The sequence below is a fragment of the Gymnodraco acuticeps genome, unplaced genomic scaffold (assembly GCF_902827175.1).
Source record: "Gymnodraco acuticeps unplaced genomic scaffold, fGymAcu1.1, whole genome shotgun sequence".
In the NCBI taxonomy this organism is placed as follows: domain Eukaryota; kingdom Metazoa; phylum Chordata; class Actinopteri; order Perciformes; family Bathydraconidae; genus Gymnodraco; species Gymnodraco acuticeps.
Window position 1 is genome coordinate 785,977 of NW_022990186.1, and position 21,407 is coordinate 807,383.

A 21,407-nucleotide genomic window follows, 5' to 3' on the forward strand; every position below is an offset into this window, starting at 1 on the left:
TTCTAGCAAGTGGCACATTTAAAGGACCAATGCCATTGGCAATGTCAAAATAACTTTTCCAGCATTCATTCATTTCAATCGACGCGATCTGTGGTCACTGCAGGAGAAATGGATGATATACCTCATATAACTGAGTGCAGATGGCATCAATGAAGGACACCTGCATGCTGGGAATCTTATCTCTTTTCTCCCGATTCATCAGGTCCTAAAGTGAAAGGTTCGGAATATAAATACTCGTAAAACAAATACAAAAATGGCAGAAATGTATCCAAATCACATCATATTTCGTGTCCAGTATTATGGAGTTTCAGACAACAACAAGAACCACATTTCTGAACCATTAGCAGGACAGTGATGCAACATGCAACTATTTGTCAGGTGACACAAAAACGTCAGCTGAGCATCACCAGTTTAGCCCTTTAAATAAGATGCTGCGTGTTTTGGTGATAAACTGGAACACAATGAAAACTGAATTGAAAAAGATCCCAGTGGCACACCACAGCTTTTGTTCTACTTCTTTTCAAGGTTTGTAGAACCCTGATGTGACACTGCACTTACGATGGGTTCAACGTTCAGCTCCCGCCTCTCCTTATCCCCCTGCTCGAAGAACTCAGTGGCTACCAGCTCGGCAACCTGTATCAGAGTTCAAATGAAATCTTAAAAACAACATGTTGATTCTAAAATTCAGTGGACAAAAAAAGATCATATCAAGGAGTTATTTCTTTACACTGTTATCAATGTTAACACTTTTAGTTCCAAAAGTATTCTAAAACAAACATATATTCAAATGTGATGAAAGGCAAAGAAGCAAACATGTATCACAACTAAAACACCATTTCCTCTGTTATATCACACTGCTGCTATGCTGTTGTATTTAACCCTAGAACCCTGGCATATTTGTGGCACTTTGAATTTTAGTGGAGGCATTTTCATGAGGTTGATTTTGGGAACTAAGTTGGGATATTGTATCGTGGATACAAACTTGTCAAACAGCCTGAGTTAAATCCACTGAAAAAGAACCAGTTAGACCAAGACTCTATAAAGAAGGCAAGGAAGAACACACGCAACGACTTGAAGAAACACGTACACTACGAGACCAAGAGATCTGCCAAAAGAGTGCTAGTGACTGAGTTAATAGTCTCAGTGATTACAGAGCTAAAATATGACTGCAGCTCCAGTCTCTCAGTATGTGTGGAAGCCATCGGCAGCTCACTGATAATAACAGCTGACAGAGAGACAGCGTATTACAGCGACTCAAAACCAAAACTAGTCGGGCTAAGTAACTTAGTCTTTATTTACTTTACCCATGTCAGTCAAAACAAAAGTATTTTTTGTCTGCATAGCTGAGCAAGTTAGCTCCACGCCAACATAACTTCAGTGCTCAGGAGCAACAGCAAGACAAAAGCCACGACTGGATCTATGAAAGCATTTCCAACTGTTAATTGTGGGATGCTTGCACACTTTGGCCATATGTTATAATCAGTTTGGTCAGGCAAGTAAATCCAAGTCTGTGAGGGGAGATCATATCATGTGAAACACATTATACAGTAGTTACATGACTTCAGCTAAGGAGCTTCTCGTTAGCCTCTGCAAGGGTCTATGGATAGAGGGGGTCTTATGCTGTACAGATTGTACACATTGGCACTTTGTGATATTGGGCTAAATTAAAGATTGATTGCTTTTCTGTTTTGGAGTGGGATAATAGCCTGAGTTCAACACAGGCTATACTCCTACAAACCAGCATGACAAAAAGTGAATATGAAACGTACTATAATTAATATTCATTAATGATTTCAGATAAACCTCAAACTAAGAGAATAAATAATCCACCGATCAAAGCGTTTATTTGTAAGCACAAAGCTTCTAACTGTATCCATGCTACACCTCGCTCTCTGTAACGTGTCCCCACACCGTCACATGAAGGATACATTCACCCTGTCATATTGTTTATTTAAAGCTGCACTCACCAATGTTTTAATATCAGAATTTGATCCACTGACTTATTTGTACTCACAGAGAATTAAAACACACAAACATGAACACTGGACAGAACCATGTAGATTTTGGTGGCAGTTCTTTGGTCACTTCTGTGGTAAGCTACTGAATCCACTAAGCTTTAAAAAGGTTTAAACCATACTAGAGGTTTAAAGGCATGACAACTAAAATGAAACTCCAATGTTCATCTAAAGCCAAAATGTACCCATGCGGAGGAGAAAGAGGAAACACTCAGTTTATCTGATCTGGCATCAGAGTGCGTGTTTGAGTTAGAGAAAGTATTTGCATGTTTACTTTCCAAATAAATTTTGAGAGGTTATCTGAGGAGAGGGCCACATCTGTTTTTATTAAAGAGCACTGACTTGTCAACACAAACAACCTCACACACACACACACACACACACACACACACACACACACACACACACACACACACACACACACACACACACACACACACACACACACACACACACACACACAGTGTTTTGCCTGCCTGAACCTCTCTCCACTGTCAGGTTCCTAACAAGGCGCAGACTAACGAAGCTCACGGAAACATTAACCCATAGGGAGACTGCTCTGACATGGGGATGCTGAAAGAAGGGTGTGTGTGTGTGTGTGTGTGTGTGTGTGTGTGTGTGTGTGTGTGTGTGTGTGTGTGTGTGTGTGTGTGTGTGTGTGTGTGTGTGTGTGTGTGTGTGTGTGTTTAAAAAGTCAATAGAAAGATACTGTAATTATTACAATGCTCTTTACAGTTAGAAACCTAAAAGCATGTTGCGGTTCATTAGTGATGTCACATTAGTCATAAGCAGAGGTGGAAGTAGTTCCTTTACTTGAGTAAAAGTAGAAGTACTTTGGTTTAAAATACTCCATTACAAGTGAAAGTCCTGGACTCAAAATGTGACTTTAGTAGAAGGACAGGAGTATTGTCAGCTAAATGTACTAAAAGTAAAAGTACCTATTATGCACAATGGTATTATATTATTAAAGAATATTCAAATATGCATTACTTTAATTCCTTACAAATACATGGAAGAGCCTTGAAATATTGCAGTTTGTTAATATAAAGACCATTTGGGATGTTTCTAAATATATATTGGTAGTCTAGTACTGCATGATGTCATGTGTTTTTATATGTAAAGAGTAGCTGTTAACTATGAGTTTTTTTTAGCAGCAACCAACAGAGCGCTAGATAAATCACAGCGGTGTGGGGGGGGGGGGGGTTACCCTCTTCTGCACGGGCCAGGGCTTGGTGATGGCTGAGATGTCACACGCCGTCATCAGCATTGACCTGAAGAGGAACACAGAATGACACGTTGGTGTTCATAAAGCCACTCCCTATCTCATCGTCAACAGTAGCTCTTCAGAGCATTAGCTCATAAAACCATAGTGAGTTATGGTGCATGGCCATATTTCAGTATGTTGAAATAACACAGAAACAAAAATACCATGTTTGTGAAGAGAGAACTCGGTTAAGATGCTTCAGTTGCACAAACCTTTAATATTCAAGTTACATTTGTATCAATAGTAGTCACTTTGGAATGTTTTAACTTTTTTCTTTAAATAGCCATTGATTTGTAGATAAATACTTAGTCACACACAGCACTCATTTTGGGAGAAATGCTCATATTAAGAGTGATGTGAGTCTGTATGTTCAGAAGCCTACAAAACTGGAGCCAGGATGTGATGGGTTCCAAACCCATGGATATCATGTGACAACAGTTTGCCTCTGGGCACTGAACAATATTTATTGGCCAGAGGATATTTTGACTAAGGTATGAGTTGTGCAAACGTATGAGTTAAGAGACAATCTCTCTGAGTGGATGATCCTCATCAGATCCTCATCAGATGATAGCTGATGGGTTCCATGGTTTGTATTTCGGCATGTGCATTTTGCCTCTTTTGCTCTCCACAATGAACTGTTAACCTGCATTTAACCAAACAGGCTCAAACGTGATTGGTCAACACTACTCAAATAAAAAATCAAATCAAACTTTATTTATAAAGCACTTTTAATACTCAAAGGTAACTCAAAGTGCTTCACAAACACATACAAAAACATAAATAATACTATCTCCCCCATCCCGAGTAACGCATAGCTTTGTGATTCAAAATAACTCTCAATACCAACGCAGGAATAAAACAGGAATAAAACAAGAATGAAATAAGAATACAATTAGAGAAAATAGGAAAATAAAATGCAATTCGGTTAAAAGCCACATTTAAAAGTTGGACTTGACTGTGAAGGTAAACCAGAGGAATACTAATCAGGAAGTTTTAGGACAAGAAACAGGGGAAACCTGGCCTGGCTCTGTTGGGTGCAGTGTTGCAAACTTGGAACGTTATTTGAGTTTTGAAGACTTGGAACTCACCTCAGTAAGTCTCTGTGATGTTCGTCCTCCCAAACAAACTGGCTGTTCTTTGTGAGCTCAAAGAATTCACCACGCCTTCTGATAACACACACACACACACACACACACACACACACACACACACACACACACACACACACACACACACACACACACACACACACACACACACACACACACACACACACACACACACACACACACACACACACACACACACACAATGATACAGATAATTGTCCTCACAGAATAAAAGCTATAGGTCTTCACCACCCACTGTCTAGACTGAGAGAGGGATTTGTTGAGAGCTGTTATCACTGAGGTGGATGAATGTAAAAGAGAGAAAAAGGGGTAGGAAGATGGAAAACATGAAATAAAATGTGGGAAGGAAAATATATCTAATAATGTAGTATTTTCCTAAACCAAATTGTGGTCTCCACCAGTCCACCAATTCATATCTGTGGATGTTGCATGTTATTAAACCAACTCTCATAATTACATAATTTGCAGGATAATAAAATCCTGCAAACTGCTTTCAGTGATAAAGCTTGGATAAACCCACTGTACCTGCATTAACAGCAGCTGGTGAACATAGTGTAGCATTGAGCAAATACTGTGGGGGTTATTTTAGAAAATACAGTTTGAACAACTTTCCAAGAGGCCCTGTTAAGCTTTTGGGGGGTTTCCCTCTCCTGTAGTGTGTTCTATAGGTTTTAGTGCATGTACATGATCTGCAAAGGCTAACATCCCTGAGTTTCTCTGCTCCTCGAACCGCGGTCCTTCGCACAGGGACTAACTGCCAGTCCAGGGGCCTCAAGCTCAATTAGGTGGCCTCATGTCCTCATTAAGCTTTACAAGTACAAAGAGTTTCTGCATAGTAATCTAAGTGATATATTTTGTAAAGTGCTGATTAAATGTAATCAGTCATAAAACTACAGAATAACCCCCGTCTCTTCGCTCTGCCCACGTTGACTCTTCCTAAGCGATTCCCCCTCTCTGCTGCTCTCCAGTCAGACTTCCATCTGGGCTTGATGTTTGGTACGTACTTCATGTACAGAGCCAGGTCAGTGGCCAGAATAGCCCTCTCGATCATCTTCAGAGTGGCCTTGTACTCGTCCAGGGAGAGGGCGCTCAGGATCTGGTTTCCCTGGAGAGGCAGAAACACAAGAATAACAAGTGTGTGAGTGCAGGAACAGATGTAATGATTTACATTTACATCCAGTACAAACAACAGTGTGTGTGTGTGTGTGTGTGTGTGTGTGTGTGTGTGTGTGTGTGTGTGTGTGTGTGTGTGTGTGTGTGTGTGTGTGTGTGTGTGTGTGTGTGTGTGTGTGTGTGTGTGTTAGTGAGACAGCAGTCCTCTCAGGAATAGATAAGTTCCTTATCCAAAGAGCACCTCAAGCACTACTATCCAAATATGTTATGACTAAGGTTACAGCTTTCTGTGATAACACTGTTCATATAAAGGCTTACACTGTAAATCCACTGTTATGAGGCTCTTAGCAAGATTATTACATTACATAGCAACAAGGTGTTATAAAACCAGTTCTTATTGGACTTTTATTACATTATGTAGTTCTAACAGGGCAAGTGCTTTTGCTGTTGGTGGGATTGTCTAGCTTTTGAAATAAAGAATGCATGACCCTTCAACAGGGAGCAGAGAATGTGAGTGTCTAACAGTTGTCTAACATACTGTATATGTGCTAGACAACACAGAGCTGTGAAGATGTTGAAATAATAAGTGAGGCTGGCAGGGTGCCATGTAGGGACCGCAGACCCTCAGAGGCCTGTCAGGAGCTCAGCAGCTGCATACTGAACCAGCTGAAGCGCTCAAAGTTAGACTCAAGTCGTGTTTTTGCATTTGTAGTCTCGTTTAGTCTCTGTAGTTTCTAGGTGAGATGAACTAGTTGTTATGCAGAGTAAAACCCCTTAAGGACTTGTGTTTCCTTTAGTGTCGTGGGTAGAGGTAGGTCCACCTACAGAGCTGTTGAGGATCATCAGGCACTGGTCGAAGTGGTGGTGCTCCATGGTGGAGTGGCAGTACAGCTGGGCAAGAGGGTGCTCGCTCCTGGAAACACAGAGGAAGTGAGAAAGACTCCCACACATACATATACAATCATACATAATTGATGTGACTCATCTCTCCTACAGTACCTCTGTATGTAGGAGTTGTTGACTCCTCTGTGGTCCAGATCGTGGCTTAGAGTTGCAATCATCAAAGCCAAGACCTCCAAGTCATTCAGTTTATTCTGTCAGGAGGAAGACAAGAGCACGGACACACGATGGAGTTAGGATTCTGCATTCTCCTGTCTTACAAGGAGCAGTGGGAAGCTGCTGTACACACTCTTATGCCCCTTCTCCACCAAACAAAGTGAATACTTTCCAGCGGCCGCTGCCGTGAGTTAACGGTAGACTAAACTCTGCCGTGAGTTAACGGTAGACTAAACTCTGCCGTGAGTTAACGGTAGACTAAACTCCAGTGGACGAGCAGCACTGCAGCGGTTGGTAAATGCCGCTCTACCACATTAATAAACAATGAACCACGGCACTCTGGAGAAAAGTATAACGTATCGTCGACGGAAGCGCCAGCCGATCTAATCATATGCCAGTACAAGCGCTAGCCAATCAAACCGTGTGCTTGTGTGTCCGGGGCGGGAGATTAATGTGATTGGTTGTTGGTCGTGCGCCAGACACGCCCACCGGCAAGCTTCAACGCAACGGAAATGTGTGTACGATACGTAAAGGTTGAGGAGTAGTTATTTAGTTTAATCTGGCTCCGTATGATTTAAAGCAACACGATCATCGACCCGACGCAGTGGTTGTTGTGAGCGGCGTTGGGGAGAAAATCAGCGACGTAAACAGTGATGTAATGACGCAGCAGCGGCAGCAACAGTCGGGCTCTGAGCGGTGGAAACACAAGTGGTGCTACAGAGAAGAACCAGTTAAGCACCAGAAAAGCACAGGAACGGATCTTGAACAGCCCATCAAAAGGCTGCTGAACTGAAGCTATCCGATATCAAAGAATTCTTTATTCAACTCACTTAGTGGACGAGCAGCACTGCCAACTCCACCGGGTTGGAGGAAAAGGGGCATTATTCTGTTTGGTGACTTGAACTGGCCCCCCTTAGGTTCCCAAGTCAAGTCCCTAACAGATGACCATCTGTTACTTCAATCAAACCAAACAGAAGCCTCATAGCTTTGAACACGTTGCAGTGTGGGCACTCACTACACAGAGGACAGTTTCTGCATATGACAATCAGCTTTCCAACAGAGTGAAAGGACGGCATTCTGAAGAGAATAAATACAAAAATCAAGCATGTCTGATATGTCCTGTCTGAAGCTACTCATAGTTGCTCATATTTTATGCAGAATTACTGTTTTGTATTACAGAAACCACTAGTATCTTACATGAGATAATGTAATTTTATAAATATACTCAAAGTGTTGTTTCATTTAGCAACAAATCATGTAAATTAAATATTACTGCCCCACTAACCAAAACAGAAAAGTTACTCTTGCATACTTCTGTAGATGTAAACAGGAATTGTGTTGCTTTCAGGGAAACCAATTTGGATATAAGACTCTTATCGTAGATTTTTCAACAAGATATAAAAATGATCAATTGTTAACAGCATTGGATTTTCTTTCATATTAGCATGTCCAGTTCTCCAGTTTCTAGCTGCTGTGGAAGGCGGACAATGAAATGTTTTGAATGGCAGTAAAGCATGTTAGATCTGTAGATGATAACATAAGCATGCAAAAAAAAGAGATTGCATGAAAGCATCTGTATAGAATTCAACTTTTTGGATTAGAGTAAAAGGCAGTGACCCAGATCAGCTGGTCCTGAGCAGTGATTGGCTGACCTGTAGGCGTCCGGACTTCAGCAGGGTGAACATGGTCTGGGCCGTGTTGAAGGCGTGTCTCCAGTTGTGATAGGCCACATTCTTCCTGTAGTTCTTCTTCACACTCAGAATCCAATGGCATAAACTCTAAAAATGGGAGAAAGAGGAGAAAGACATTTATCAAACCCTCATGAATATTTTTTACAGAGCTGAAGGTACAACGTTTAAGCACAATATTTAAATAATAAATGCCTAAATTCCATTTGGACTCCGATCAACACATTTTCACCCTGTAGAGTTCCTCTTCGTCATCTGTATTACAGCGCTAGAGAACAATTACATTAAAGGTCTACTACAATACGTTTATATGCTAACGACATCATACTCTAGATAAAAAACCCACACACACATTCAACAAAAACATGAACCCATCCAAAATATTCTCCAAAATGAGAAACTCAACCAACTCAGTCAGACCTATTGTTTTGAGCTGTGAGACCCACTGTGTATCTGAAGCAGGGGGGGGGGGGACCCTGACATAAGGGCTAACCATACATAATTATTCATATCTGTATATGTCTAAATCAAAATGTGTTGTTTTTCTATGCTGTCACTTTTTAAGTGATTTTTCATTTGTTATTCCAATGATCCTTGTTTGAACTCCTACCTGTCCCGTCTTAGTCCTGCTCAACACCTGAACTCCTACCTGTCCCGTCTTAGTCCTGCTCAACACCTGAACTCCTACCTGTCCCGTCTTAGTCCTGCTCAACACCTGAACTCCTACCTGTCCCGTCTTAGTCCTGCTCAACACCTGAACTCCTACCTGTCCCGTCTTAGTCCTGCTCAACACCTGAACTCCTACCTGTCCCGTCTTAGTCCTGCTCAACACCTGAACTCCTACCTGTCCCGTCTTAGTCCTGCTCAACACCTGAACTCCTACCTGTCCCATCTTAGTCCTGCTCAACACCTGAACTCCTACCTGTCCCATCTTAGTCCTGCTCAACACCTGAACTCCTACCTGTCCCATCTTAGTCCTGCTCAACACCTGAACTCCTACCTGTCCCATCTTAGTCCTGCTCAACACCTGAACTCCTACCTGTCCCGTCTTAGTCCTGCTCAACACCTGAACTCCTACCTGTCCCGTCTTAGTCCTGCTCAACACCTGAACTCCTACCTGTCCCGTCTTAGTCCTGCTCAACACCTGAACTCCTACCTGTCCCGTCTTAGTCCTGCTCAACACCTGAACTCCTACCTGTCCCGTCTTAGTCCTGCTCAACACCTGAACTCCTACCTGTCCCGTCTTAGTCCTGCTCAACACCTGAACTCCTACCTGTCCCGTCTTAGTCCTGCTCAACACCTGAACTCCTACCTGTCCCGTCTTAGTCCTGCTCAACACCTGAACTCCTACCTGTCCCGTCTTAGTCCTGCTCAACACCTGAACTCCTACCTGTCCCGTCTTAGTCCTGCTCAACACCTGAACTCCTACCTGTCCCGTCTTAGTCCTGCTCAACACCTGAACTCCTACCTGTCCCCTCTTAGTCCTGCTCAACACCTGAAACTCCTACCTGTCCCATCTTAGTCCTGCTCAACACCTGAACTCCTACCTGTCCCATCTTAGTCCTGCTCAACACCTGAACTCCTACCTGTCCCGTCTTAGTCCTGCTCAACACCTGAACTCCTACCTGTCCCATCTTAGTCCTGCTCAACACCTGAACTCCTACCTGTCCCGTCTTAGTCCTGCTCAACACCTGAACTCCTACCTGTCCCGTCTTAGTCCTGCTCAACACCTGAACTCCTACCTGTCCCGTCTTAGTCCTGCTCAACACCTGAACTCCTACCTGTCCCGTCTTAGTCCTGCTCAACACCTGAACTCCTACCTGTCCCGTCTTAGTCCTGCTCAACACCCTGAACTCCTACCTGTCCCGTCTAGTCCTGCTCAACACCTGAACTCCTACCTGTCCCGTCTTAGTCCTGCTCAACACCTGAACTCCTACCTGTCCCGTCTTAGTCCTGCTCAACACCTGAACTCCTACCTGTCCCGTCTTAGTCCTGCTCAACACCTGAACTCCTACCTGTCCCGTCTTAGTCCTGCTCAACACCTGAACTCCTACCTGTCCCGTCTTAGTCCTGCTCAACACCTGAACTCCTACCTGTCCCCTCTTAGTCCTGCTCAACACCTGAACTCCTACCTGTCCCATCTTAGTCCTGCTCAACACCTGAACTCCTACCTGTCCCATCTTAGTCCTGCTCAACACCTGAACTCCTACCTGTCCCATCTTAGTCCTGCTCAACACCTGAACTCCTACCTGTCCCGTCTTAGTCCTGCTCAACACCTGAACTCCTACCTGTCCCGTCTTAGTCCTGCTCAACACCTGAACTCCTACCTGTCCCATCTTAGTCCTGCTCAACACCTGAACTCCTACCTGTCCCATCTTAGTCCTGCTCAACACCTGAACTCCTACCTGTCCCATCTTAGTCCTGCTCAACACCTGAACTCCTACCTGTCCCATCTTAGTCCTGCTCAACACCTGAACTCCTACCTGTCCCATCTTAGTCCTGCTCAACACCTGAACTCCTACCTGTCCCGTCTTAGTCCTGCTCAACACCTGAACTCCTACCTGTCCCGTCTTAGTCCTGCTCAACACCTGAACTCCTACCTGTCCCGTCTTAGTCCTGCTCAACACCTGAACTCCTACCTGTCCCCGTCTTAGTCCTGCTCAACACCTGAACTCCTACCTGTCCCGTCTTAGTCCTGCTCAACACCTGAACTCCTACCTGTGCCCGTCTTAGTCCTGCTCAACACCTGAACTCCTACCTGTCCCGTCTTAGTCCTGCTCAACACCTGAACTCCTACCTGTCCCGTCTTAGTCCTGCTCAACACCTGAACTCCTACCTGTCCCGTCTTAGTCCTGCTCAACACCTGAACTCCTACCTGTCCCGTCTTAGTCCTGCTAAACACCTGAACTTCTACCTGTCCCGTCTTAGTCCTGCTCAACACCTGAACTCCTACCTGTCCCGTCTTAGTCCTGCTCAACACCTGAACTCCTACCTGTCCCGTCTTAGTCCTGCTCAACACCTGAACTCCTACCTGTCCCGTCTTAGTCCTGCTCAACACCTGAACTCCTACCTGTCCCATCTTAGTCCTGCTCAACACCTGAACTCCTACCTGTCCCGTCTTAGTCCTGCTCAACACCTGAACTCCTACCTGTCCCGTCTTAGTCCTGCTCAACACCTGAACTCCTACCTGTCCTATCTTAGTCCTGCTCAACACCTGAACTCCTACCTGTCCCATCTTAGTCCTGCTCAACACCTGAACTCCTACCTGTCCCATCTTAGTCCTGCTCAACACCTGAACTCCTACCTGTCCCATCTTAGTCCTGCTCAACACCTGAACTCCTACCTGTCCCATCTTAGTCCTGCTCAACACCTGAACTCCTACCTGTCCCATCTTAGTCCTGCTCAACACCTGAACTCCTACCTGTCCCATCTTAGTCCTGCTCAACACCTGAACTCCTACCTGTCCCATCTTAGTCCTGCCTCAACACCTGAACTCCTACCTGTCCCATCTTAGTCTGCCTCAACACCTGAACTCTACTTCCGTCTGCTCAACACCTGAAACTCCTACCTGTTCCCATCTTAGTCACTTGCTCAAGCACCTGGAAACTCCTACCTGTCCCATCTAGTCCTGCTCAACACATGGAACTCCTACCTGTCCCATCTTAGTCCTGCTCAACACCTGAACTCCTACCTGTCCCATCTTAGTCCTGCTCAACACCTGAACTCCTACCTGTCCCATCTTAGTCCTGCTCAACACCTGAACTCCCCTCGGGGTGATTACAGGATTATCTCCTCTAGAAGGAAAACACAGACTACCTTATGAGAGGGTTGCAGAAACAACAGAGAACAAAGTAAAATAACCTGTGATAAGCAAAGTGGCTTGACTGTCCAAATATGATTTGAAATTGAATACTTTGCACCTTGCCAGTGAAACGATGTTTAAAAAGTAAACGCTTTTTAATTTGAAACTTAACTCAAAGTAAAAAAAGTCACGTTTACTCTTCAGGAACCGTTATCTCACATATTTATTTATTTATTATTACAATAAGCAGTATGCTGTATATTTAACTTCTCCTGCATTACCTCCACATTAGTCTTCTGACATTCTCATGCACTATTTTATTTTTATACTGTTATTTCTTGCACATTTTGTATTAGTTGTATTGTTTTATGTCTTATATATATTTATGTTGCATTGTTGGAGGAGCCTGGGAATTTGAATTGCCATGACTACACAGTGGCTGCTGTACCTGTGATGAGAGAACCTTTAAATATGATCTGAATTATACTTTGATGCCACATTATAATTGAGAATAATAGCATGTTGTGTAGTGTACCCCCAGGCAGGCTGCTGCAGACTGACAGCTCTCCTGCCTGAGGGCCCAATCAGCTCCAATCAAAGACCCTCTGTTCTGGCCCCTCGGCTGCACCGTGGAGGTAAACCACCAACACACAGGGACCGCTTCAGGAGGGGAGTGTGCTGAGGACGCCAGCCAAACCCGCCAGAAGTCCGGTGCCGGGGGTGGGGAGATGTTACTGACAGACACCAGAGTGTGTGAGGGATTCTTGTTGGGGAAGTGTTTTTGGTGTATGACATTGCTCTGTCCATGTGTGTGTGGTCTCTGAATTAAGGATGCACAAATATTAACTCACTTATGCATTCACTCATCATCGGACACACACACATTCATGCTCAAATGCTGCTGATAATGACCAGCAGTTTTATGCAATTACTGAAACCAGGAGGCTTCTCATGTCTCTTTCTGAGACATTTATTGAAAACAACCAACAATTGTCAGCATAATGTGATGGTTAATGTGATGGTTGCCATGATACCTTTCGCAATAAAAAAGCCTTTTGTGTATCACTGATGTAATTCAGGCTTTGTCTCTCTATTGATGTCTGGAAATATTACCTGTGGTCATGTAGCAATAGCTATCATTTTAATAATTGAACAACCACCTGCCTCATTTGACTTAGGATGTATGATGTATGTCAGGATTCCAGGGGCCTCTACCAAATAACTAGTGTGTTATCCAGCTCTGGTGAGATAAACAGATGGACAGAAACAATATAAAGCATTTTTAGGTAAAATCTACTTTAATTCTTACTGTGTACTTCATTTGGAAGTTTTGGACCAGATTGAGGTCGACAAACATCCGGATTGTAGCCATGGTGGTTTCTGTGTCTGACAAATCAAAGTCACTGAAGCTGAAGTCCATGAGACGCAACGACTGGGCGGACGGCACTGTGGCTACCTGAAAACACACACACACTGATAAATATAGATAGATACTTTATTTAGCCCAAATTGGGAAATTGTTTTGTTCCAGCAGCAGTGTCAATCATTACACAAACTATGTCAGGGAACTCAGTTGTGTAACAATAAACGGCAGGAGTATCATGCATCTGCACCCCAGATATTAAAAGTGCTGCTGCCGGTAGCTTTAGTTACGAGGGTTGTCCTCATGAGGTGTAACACAGACTGTATGCAGCAGTCTCATGGGTAGAACCCGTGTCCTAGATACCAAGTGACGCATACTCCCTTTAGCACCCAAGAGGAGCCACTTAATCAGGTTATGCTGTGAGTTCAGCCACCTCGCCACCAGGAGAAGAGAACAGATGCTCGTACTGTACGCCTCCACGCTCAGGCTGTGGAAGCTGGACTAAACTGATTTATTTTATAATCTCACAGCGCCTTGAAAAGCTGTTATAAAACCAGTTATGTACTTGAAAGTGAGCTAATCATGAAAATCACAAGAAAGACGGAACTTAACAATATATCAAATTTTGAGTTCATAAATGACAGTCTAAGAAATAAATTAAGATTAAGAAGTTCAACAACAATAAAAATACAGTAATTTGAAAGGATGTGTCCATTTGTAAAATGGGTGTAATATGGGTCTAATAACAGTGTAATATAGGTGAAATAACAGTGTAACATGGGTATATTAGGGGTGAAATAACAGTGTAACATGGGTATATTAGGGGTGAAATAACAGTGTAACATGGGTATATTAGGGGTGAAATAACAGTGTAACATGGGTATATTAGGGGTGAAATAACAGTGTAACATGGGTATATTAGGCGTGTAATAACAGTGTAATATGGATGTAGTAACAGTGTAATTACGGTGTAATAATAGTGTAAACTCAGTGTTACATTGGTGTAATGTGTGTCTAATAACAGTGTTATGTGGATATACAAATAATATTACATGGGTATAGTTAAACTTTAATATGGGTTATAATAGCGTTTAATTGGGGTGTATCAATGTGTAATATGGATGTAATAACAGTGTAATATGGGTGTTCATCCTTCAGATGAGAAGCATGTAACATAACCCCACAGCGCTCACTCAGTATTAAACAGCTGCTTCATCACAGCACGATACAGGAGGCATGATTGGCTACCAAAGCTAGAATGTGGATACATTAAACACATTACATCTCACACTGATGTTTTAAAGTTCATGTGGAGTGTTTTGTCAACGTAATAAAATGTTAATTTACCGCGGTTACCTGGAGTTCCCGCGTCTCTTCCTCTGCGGCAGAGGCGTGATATGACAACACCTGAAACACACACACATACAAAAAGTATATATCAACTTCTCTGTAGAAAACACCATATAACACGGCATATACAACCAACTCCTGACCTCCATCTACATTTGGTTTGGCTTTTGTGGGGTCAATCAGTATCTGATCATTTGATGTAGCATCAACATGTTTTGGAATTTGCCCAATAGAAAGAGGGTTAACGGGTGCCTTGCTGTATGGGGCTTGGCCAATCAAAGACAAAAATAACTACAAGGAGCCGCCCCCCACTCTCAGCATTAGGTACTGGCAGCCTGGTTTAAGGGAGGTGGAATGCATTATTAGGGAGCGCTGGGGAACACCAGTCCGAAACCCACCCTGATCGCCACTGCAGTCGACAATTTATTTTGTATTCACTGTTACAGGCGAAAAAGAAAAGCGCTAAAATAAATGATATTAATTATACCAACTAGATATAATTGGGCTTTACTTGCAAGTGTGGGATCACTAACAGCCCCCCGCTGAACGCTGCTGTGTTGGGGGGTCTCCAGGGTCGACTCTAAACTACACTAATACATCTCAAACTGTTCTTTATTCGTATGCACTGAACAGCAGGGCAGAGTACCCAACCATCTGAGAGTCTGAGTGTGGCCTGTATGTCCTGTAACATAATCTTCCTGTCCAGAATAATGCACTTGAACGCATCAAAGCTTTGTGATTGGCCGGCGAGACCCCATGTGTCGGGGCGTGGCTGGTGGGCATTGGGCAGTATTTCGCTGACGTTGTCCGTGTCAACAGGAGTGACAGTCCGCACACACACAAGACCGCAATTATGGCAGAAGCAAAAGAGCCCAAAATATATAATTTTCACTCCGAGTGGGAGGATGATTATTTCTGTATCTATTCCAATTCAAAGTCCATCTGTCTCATCTGCAATGCGAGCGTGGCTTTATCGAAGAAGGGTAATTTAGGAGCGGCATTTCAAAACAGTGCACAAACGCTACGAGATGGAATTCCCTCCTAATTCTGCCCTACGCTCCAAAAGGGGAGGGGCCTGAAAGGACAGCTAAATGCACAGCAGTCAATTTTCACCAGGCCCAACAACAAGAGCAAGGCTGCTACCATAGCATCTTATCGTGTCAGTCACGTTCTTGCGAAACACATGAAGTCTTTCAAAGACGGCGAAGCTGTGAAAGAAGCATTCCTGGAGGCTGCCGACGCGCTTTTGGGGACAGTAAAAATAACAGTAGCATTTCAACAGGTTTTTGATATAATAAAAACTCAAGTTAGATACCGTTATTAATCAGCTGTAAGTTTTAGTTTGTTTGAACTTATTCATTATAATTATTGTACAAAATGGTATAAGAATGCAAACATTAAGATCTGTTCTGTTTAAATTGATTATAGTCTATTATCAATTCAGGTTAAGAAACTAGTGTTGCTGGCATCCTATTTTAAAGGCATTTCTTTTTATACTCTACTAAAATGCAACAAAAAAAGGATTTGATTATATTCCTGTGTAGCTTCAGATCTGAGTTGTCTTATTAGTAAGCATAATTTATACTTTTGTAGCAACACTATTTTTATATAATGGCAAAGAAAGGGTTCGGAGTCTTTTCTTTTTTCCTGTGTCATATGTGGCAGCACTATTCAATGTTTCTTGAAAACATTACCCACTGTAGTAGGTGACGTGTGAATAAACACCAACTCTGTATCAACAACATTGTTGTGTAACTTCAGTTAAATACTTGTATGTGTGTAGATTAGAAAGAGGTAAGATAAAGGATCTGCAGTATTTTATGAAGTATTCATCGTACAGAGGTCAGTTTTATACAAGTAGAAGTGTGTATTTACCTGGTAGCAGGCTGTCAGTAATGGCCTCTCTATTTGGACTGGTAGATCTCGGCAGACTGGCAACTTTAAAAGTAGCTCTCGGTTCAAAAAAGGTTGGGCACCCCTGGTATAGAGCCACAGTTTGTCCGTATTCTACACTCAAGTCAAGCTTTTGATGGATGTCAATGTAAGATATGATATTTGTGAACAGGACCTCAGGATGGAGAGGTGTAGGGACCTTTGCACTGAGCCATGGTGTAAAGTAACTAAGTACATCTACTCAAGTACTGTACCTAAGCTGCATGATTATCTACATTTGTTGCTACTTTGTACTTCTACCCCACTACAATTCAGAGGTACATGGTGTACTTTTACTCCACTACATGTATGTAATACCTTTAGTTACTTTACAGATGTGGATGAATGATGTGAAATCTAATCAAGTGTTAAATCAGACTTTAGTTCCACCTGGAGTAAATCCACCAGCTACCCTGCAGTACACAAAGTCATTCAAACTAGCTGCACCTTTACCAGCTTTGAGAACACTTTCATGATCAATCATTATAAAACATATCATATATATTATTCTGAAATGGACCAATCTGCAGAATGACTACGATGGCTTAAGTACAAGAGTACTTCTTCCTGTCTGCGTCAGCTGCAGCTGAGTGAGACCAGACACTGACATCTCTGACACTGACATCTGACATCTCCACTGAGACTGAGAGCACACTCTGTAATGTGTTTTTTTTTTATCACGTACAGAGGCCAAGATCTGTTTTTCTTGCTATAGAAATAAAAATAAATCCCATCCTTATGCTGTATCTTTTCAGGTCTTATTTTTCCTGTGGTAGCAATGATGTAGCTAATCCGATAAAAAAAACTACAAAAACTATAAACAGTTATTTGTTTAGCTCTAAAAATAAACATACCATCTTTGAAATGTTTAGTTCTAAAAGCAAGAGAAAAGGATTGTTGTGTTTCAGCATTCCCTAGACTGGGCTTTGTTTAATAGATCAGAAAACTGAGCGGCCTCTCCCTAAATTATCACAAAATCAACTTTTTTACTGGTCTGGGGCCTCATTTATAAATTTGATTTCATTTAAGTGGTGGGTAGAGTTCCTGCAGGGGGGGGGGGGGGGGGGGGGGGGTGTTCCAGCTGTCAATCAGCTGGAACACAAACCACCAAGTAAAAGAATAAACAAGAAGTGACTCCACTCCGCAGGGATCCCCCGATACTTTTTTACAGTCTCTCATCATGGGTGGGGGGGCACAAACTCACTGACACACTGCCTGAGGAAGGTTATGTGTATTTTGTCATTAACCTTTTTCAGACCACTTATTTATTTATTTTGGTGACGATCCGACCTCCATGTTGCTACTCTGGTTCAAACTGCATCCACCAAACAATGTGATTTATTACATTACATTGCATTTAGCTGACGCTTTTATCCAAAGCGACTTACAGTAAGTGCATTCGACCAAGAAGATGACAAACTTGAAGAAAACAGAATCATAAAAGTACATCAGGTTTCATAGAGCCAAAACATTTCAAGTTATTTAGTTATTAGGATATAAGTGCTTTGTTAGTCATTCTTTGTTAGTAATTCTATCATCCATTCACTGCATGGTACGCGAGTACCATTGTCTACCATTTATCTCCACCTCCCCAAAATAATCTAAATCTGACACGGTGTGAGATGTCTTTTTTAGCTGTTCTGTCGTCATTTCCTGCGATCTTCTTCATGCAGTCAGTGAAAATTAATATTAATACGGGGCGTTTCTTTGACTATTTATTGGAAAATATGGGCGTAGGACGTGCGTGGCCACGGAAAATGTCTGTGCGTATTTATTTGCTTTGTCCTACGTAAGCAACCTTCCCACGTGAATCCTACGCAAAGCTTTATAAATGAGGCCCCTGGTCTGTACTCTACTGAAATCAATCTTACTTAATCTACAAAATGATCGCACTTTTCAAAAGGCCTTCAAATCACTGTTTAAAGGACATAATTGTGTGTGTGTGTGTGTGTGTGTGTGTGTGTGTGTGTGTGTGTGTGTGTGTGTGTGTGTGTGTGTGTGTGTGTGTGTGTGGTGTGGTGTGTGTTGTGTGTGTGTGTGTGTGTGTGTGTGTGTGTGGTGTGTGTGTGTGTGTGTGTGTGTGTGTGTGTGTGTGTGTGTGTGTGTGTGTGTCTGACCATCCAGAGTGACCTGCTGCTTGGCCCTGGCTCTCTCCACTGTCTCGTACATCTGTGTGTTCTGAATTCCTAGACCACAGAAGATGGCGAAGGCCTCCAGGAACTGCTCATCGTTCCTGTTGAAGGCCTTCACACTGCCTGAAGCTTCATCCATCTTGTTCACTAGCTGACACACACCTACACACCACACACACACACACACACACACACACACACACACACACACACACACACACACACACACACACACACACACACACACACACACACACACACACACACACACACACACACAGACAGAAAGGTCATGTTGTTGACATGGAAGCTTCAATCTGTACACATGATGGGTGTTGAAGTGCCGGACTGAGGGCATTGTTGCTGAAAAAGTATGTTTCCTTTTTTGAACTGGTGATATCCCTCAGCGGAGTAGCCGTAACTTTTCCCCTTATACCACTCATGCTAATTAGCACAATTTAAGACAATTTAGCATTGAGCAGTTTCTATGTGCTGGGGACCCTACTATACATCTCTAACAAGAACTTTGGGGTACTCCACATTTCAGGCTTCACCATGCTTGAAACATGGTGTCACTGGCTGTAACAGCCACTCCTATGACCAACAAACAAAACAAATAAAGCACCATGGGATTAGACAGGAACACAAATCACTACACTGGGAATATGGGTTAAAACAGGACACATCAGATACAGTATCAGCAGATTAGGTACATATCCTTTATGTCAATAATATCCTACTTTTATATTGTCTTGAAAAATTGTCATGTAACGGGATTACGTAATCAGGATACAAAATAAAGGTCATTTTAATCCCTTACAGTTAAATTTAAAAAAGGGAATTAGATAACTGTTACATTTGTAAAAAAAGGGGATTACTAGCAGGATGTGTTAAACTGAAGAACAATATTTTACGAGGCACATGCTATGGTGCTCTTAATCCATATAGTGATTGATGTTTTGTGAGTTAATTTGACTTATTTGTTTGTGTTGATGTATCTATTGGATTTAAGTTTTTCTGGTAAATGGTCTGTGACATGAGTTGTTTGTTTAATACCGATTATTATTTGGGGTTAAAAAATACAGACATTTTATGTTGAAAGTGAATTGGTTGATTATTATTTGTCCTTTGTAAACTTCAGTAGCTAGGTCACCGGGCTATCCCTTTGTGTTTAAGCATATCATTTTTTGACAGCTGGCTATATTAAATATTCCTCTGTCTGGCGCCCAAATGAAATGTATTCGTTCAGACATAAGACCTAGGCTACAAGTGAAGTTAACTAAAAAGAGCATATAGTGTTTGTAGTAAAGGATCAGATGTTGTCTCTTCTCTGTAAACTGTACTGTTCTGTAGGCTTATACTTTAACTGTGAATCTATACTTCTACTGCCTGAATCTGCTTTATGGTTTTCACTTTCTTTGGTTCATTTGTTCTGTTTTTAATTCAGTAGGTGAACATATATGATCCTAAAATAGTGTGTGTGAGCTTAACTGTGTGTATTAAACTCAAACGGAGCATTTCCTGTCAACTCAGATATTATTCCTGCTTTTTTAAACTGTAGTATGTTCTCACTGTTGGTCTATACTGCCTGAATATGCTTCATGAAAGGCAGCTTTTCCTTTCAATAAAATCCTTTCTGATCCTAAATATCCTGGTTTCTTCTTTTCTAAGGTCACATTGTTCTGTCGTCTAACATAATACACTTAAGTGAGAAACATATTATTGATATTTATTTTCTCTTGTATTTATTTGAATTGCATTGATATTAGGTAATCCAAAACAAACGTAAAGTAATCAGGTTACATTACTTGTATATGTTGATACTGTAATTAGGGTACTGATTACATATGTTTAAAGGTATATTGTAACATATTACATTACAGTAACCCTCTCAACACAAGGCACAGCTGTTCATGCTGTTGAAAAGGAGAATCAGCAGTTGTTGTTAAAACAAACCTTACATGGGCTCAGAACAGATTACTGCATATATAATGTTCACAATGAATTTATGAGGCAAAAAATAGGTAGTCTGAATAAATGTGTCATTTCTCTGTTTGATCTTGCTCATCTCCAAGACTCTTAAAGGTTTGGAGGAGAAGCTCTGTTTGATCAGACATCATGTGACATCTTCACAGCCAACCGATGGAGCTGCTCTGAAATGATTATGCTGATGATAATCAAAGTGATGGGTGGAGTGGCAAGAATATTCAATAATTGTAATAAAAGTGGCTATGCTATGCTGCTAAATGTGTTCTCATGATTTAAGACTGCTGAAGTATCTAACTCTCGGGTGTGTATAATCAACACTGCCGGGAAACACACGGCACTCACTTCTCTAGATTTGACTTAAATGTGTTTACTAGTAGCCTATATGAGTTTAACACTAGTCTTGACAGAAATAAAAATACACTGTAAAGAAACATTTCAAGACCAGTTTCAAAATCTGTTTGCTTGGACTACTTTAGAGCAGCTGAATCATCAAGAGAATGATTCAGGTGGAGAGAGAGAGAGAGAGAGAGAGAGAGAGAGAGAGAGAGAGAGAGAGAGGAGATAGGAGAGAGA

The 21,407-nt window shown here is 42.1% G+C and overlaps 1 protein-coding gene across 1 annotated transcript in view; it reads right to left on the reverse strand.

Moving 5' to 3' along the window:
- The window catches only part of pde5ab (phosphodiesterase 5A, cGMP-specific, b), a 59,420-nt gene that overhangs the window by 4,007 nt on the left and 34,006 nt on the right, over positions 1–21,407 (reverse strand). Inside the window, exons 8-19 of the mRNA XM_034217854.1 lie at positions 19,169–19,289; positions 18,834–19,007; positions 14,779–14,840; positions 13,378–13,524; positions 8,231–8,356; positions 6,522–6,616; positions 6,348–6,435; positions 5,414–5,514; positions 4,368–4,445; positions 3,223–3,286; positions 559–633; positions 122–205 (exon numbers count right to left, since the gene is read on the reverse strand). Coding sequence (XP_034073745.1) covers positions 122–205; positions 559–633; positions 3,223–3,286; positions 4,368–4,445; positions 5,414–5,514; positions 6,348–6,435; positions 6,522–6,616; positions 8,231–8,356; positions 13,378–13,524; positions 14,779–14,840; positions 18,834–19,007; positions 19,169–19,289 — 1,215 coding nt within the window. The remainder of the gene's footprint in view (positions 1–121; positions 206–558; positions 634–3,222; positions 3,287–4,367; positions 4,446–5,413; positions 5,515–6,347; positions 6,436–6,521; positions 6,617–8,230; positions 8,357–13,377; positions 13,525–14,778; positions 14,841–18,833; positions 19,008–19,168; positions 19,290–21,407) is intronic.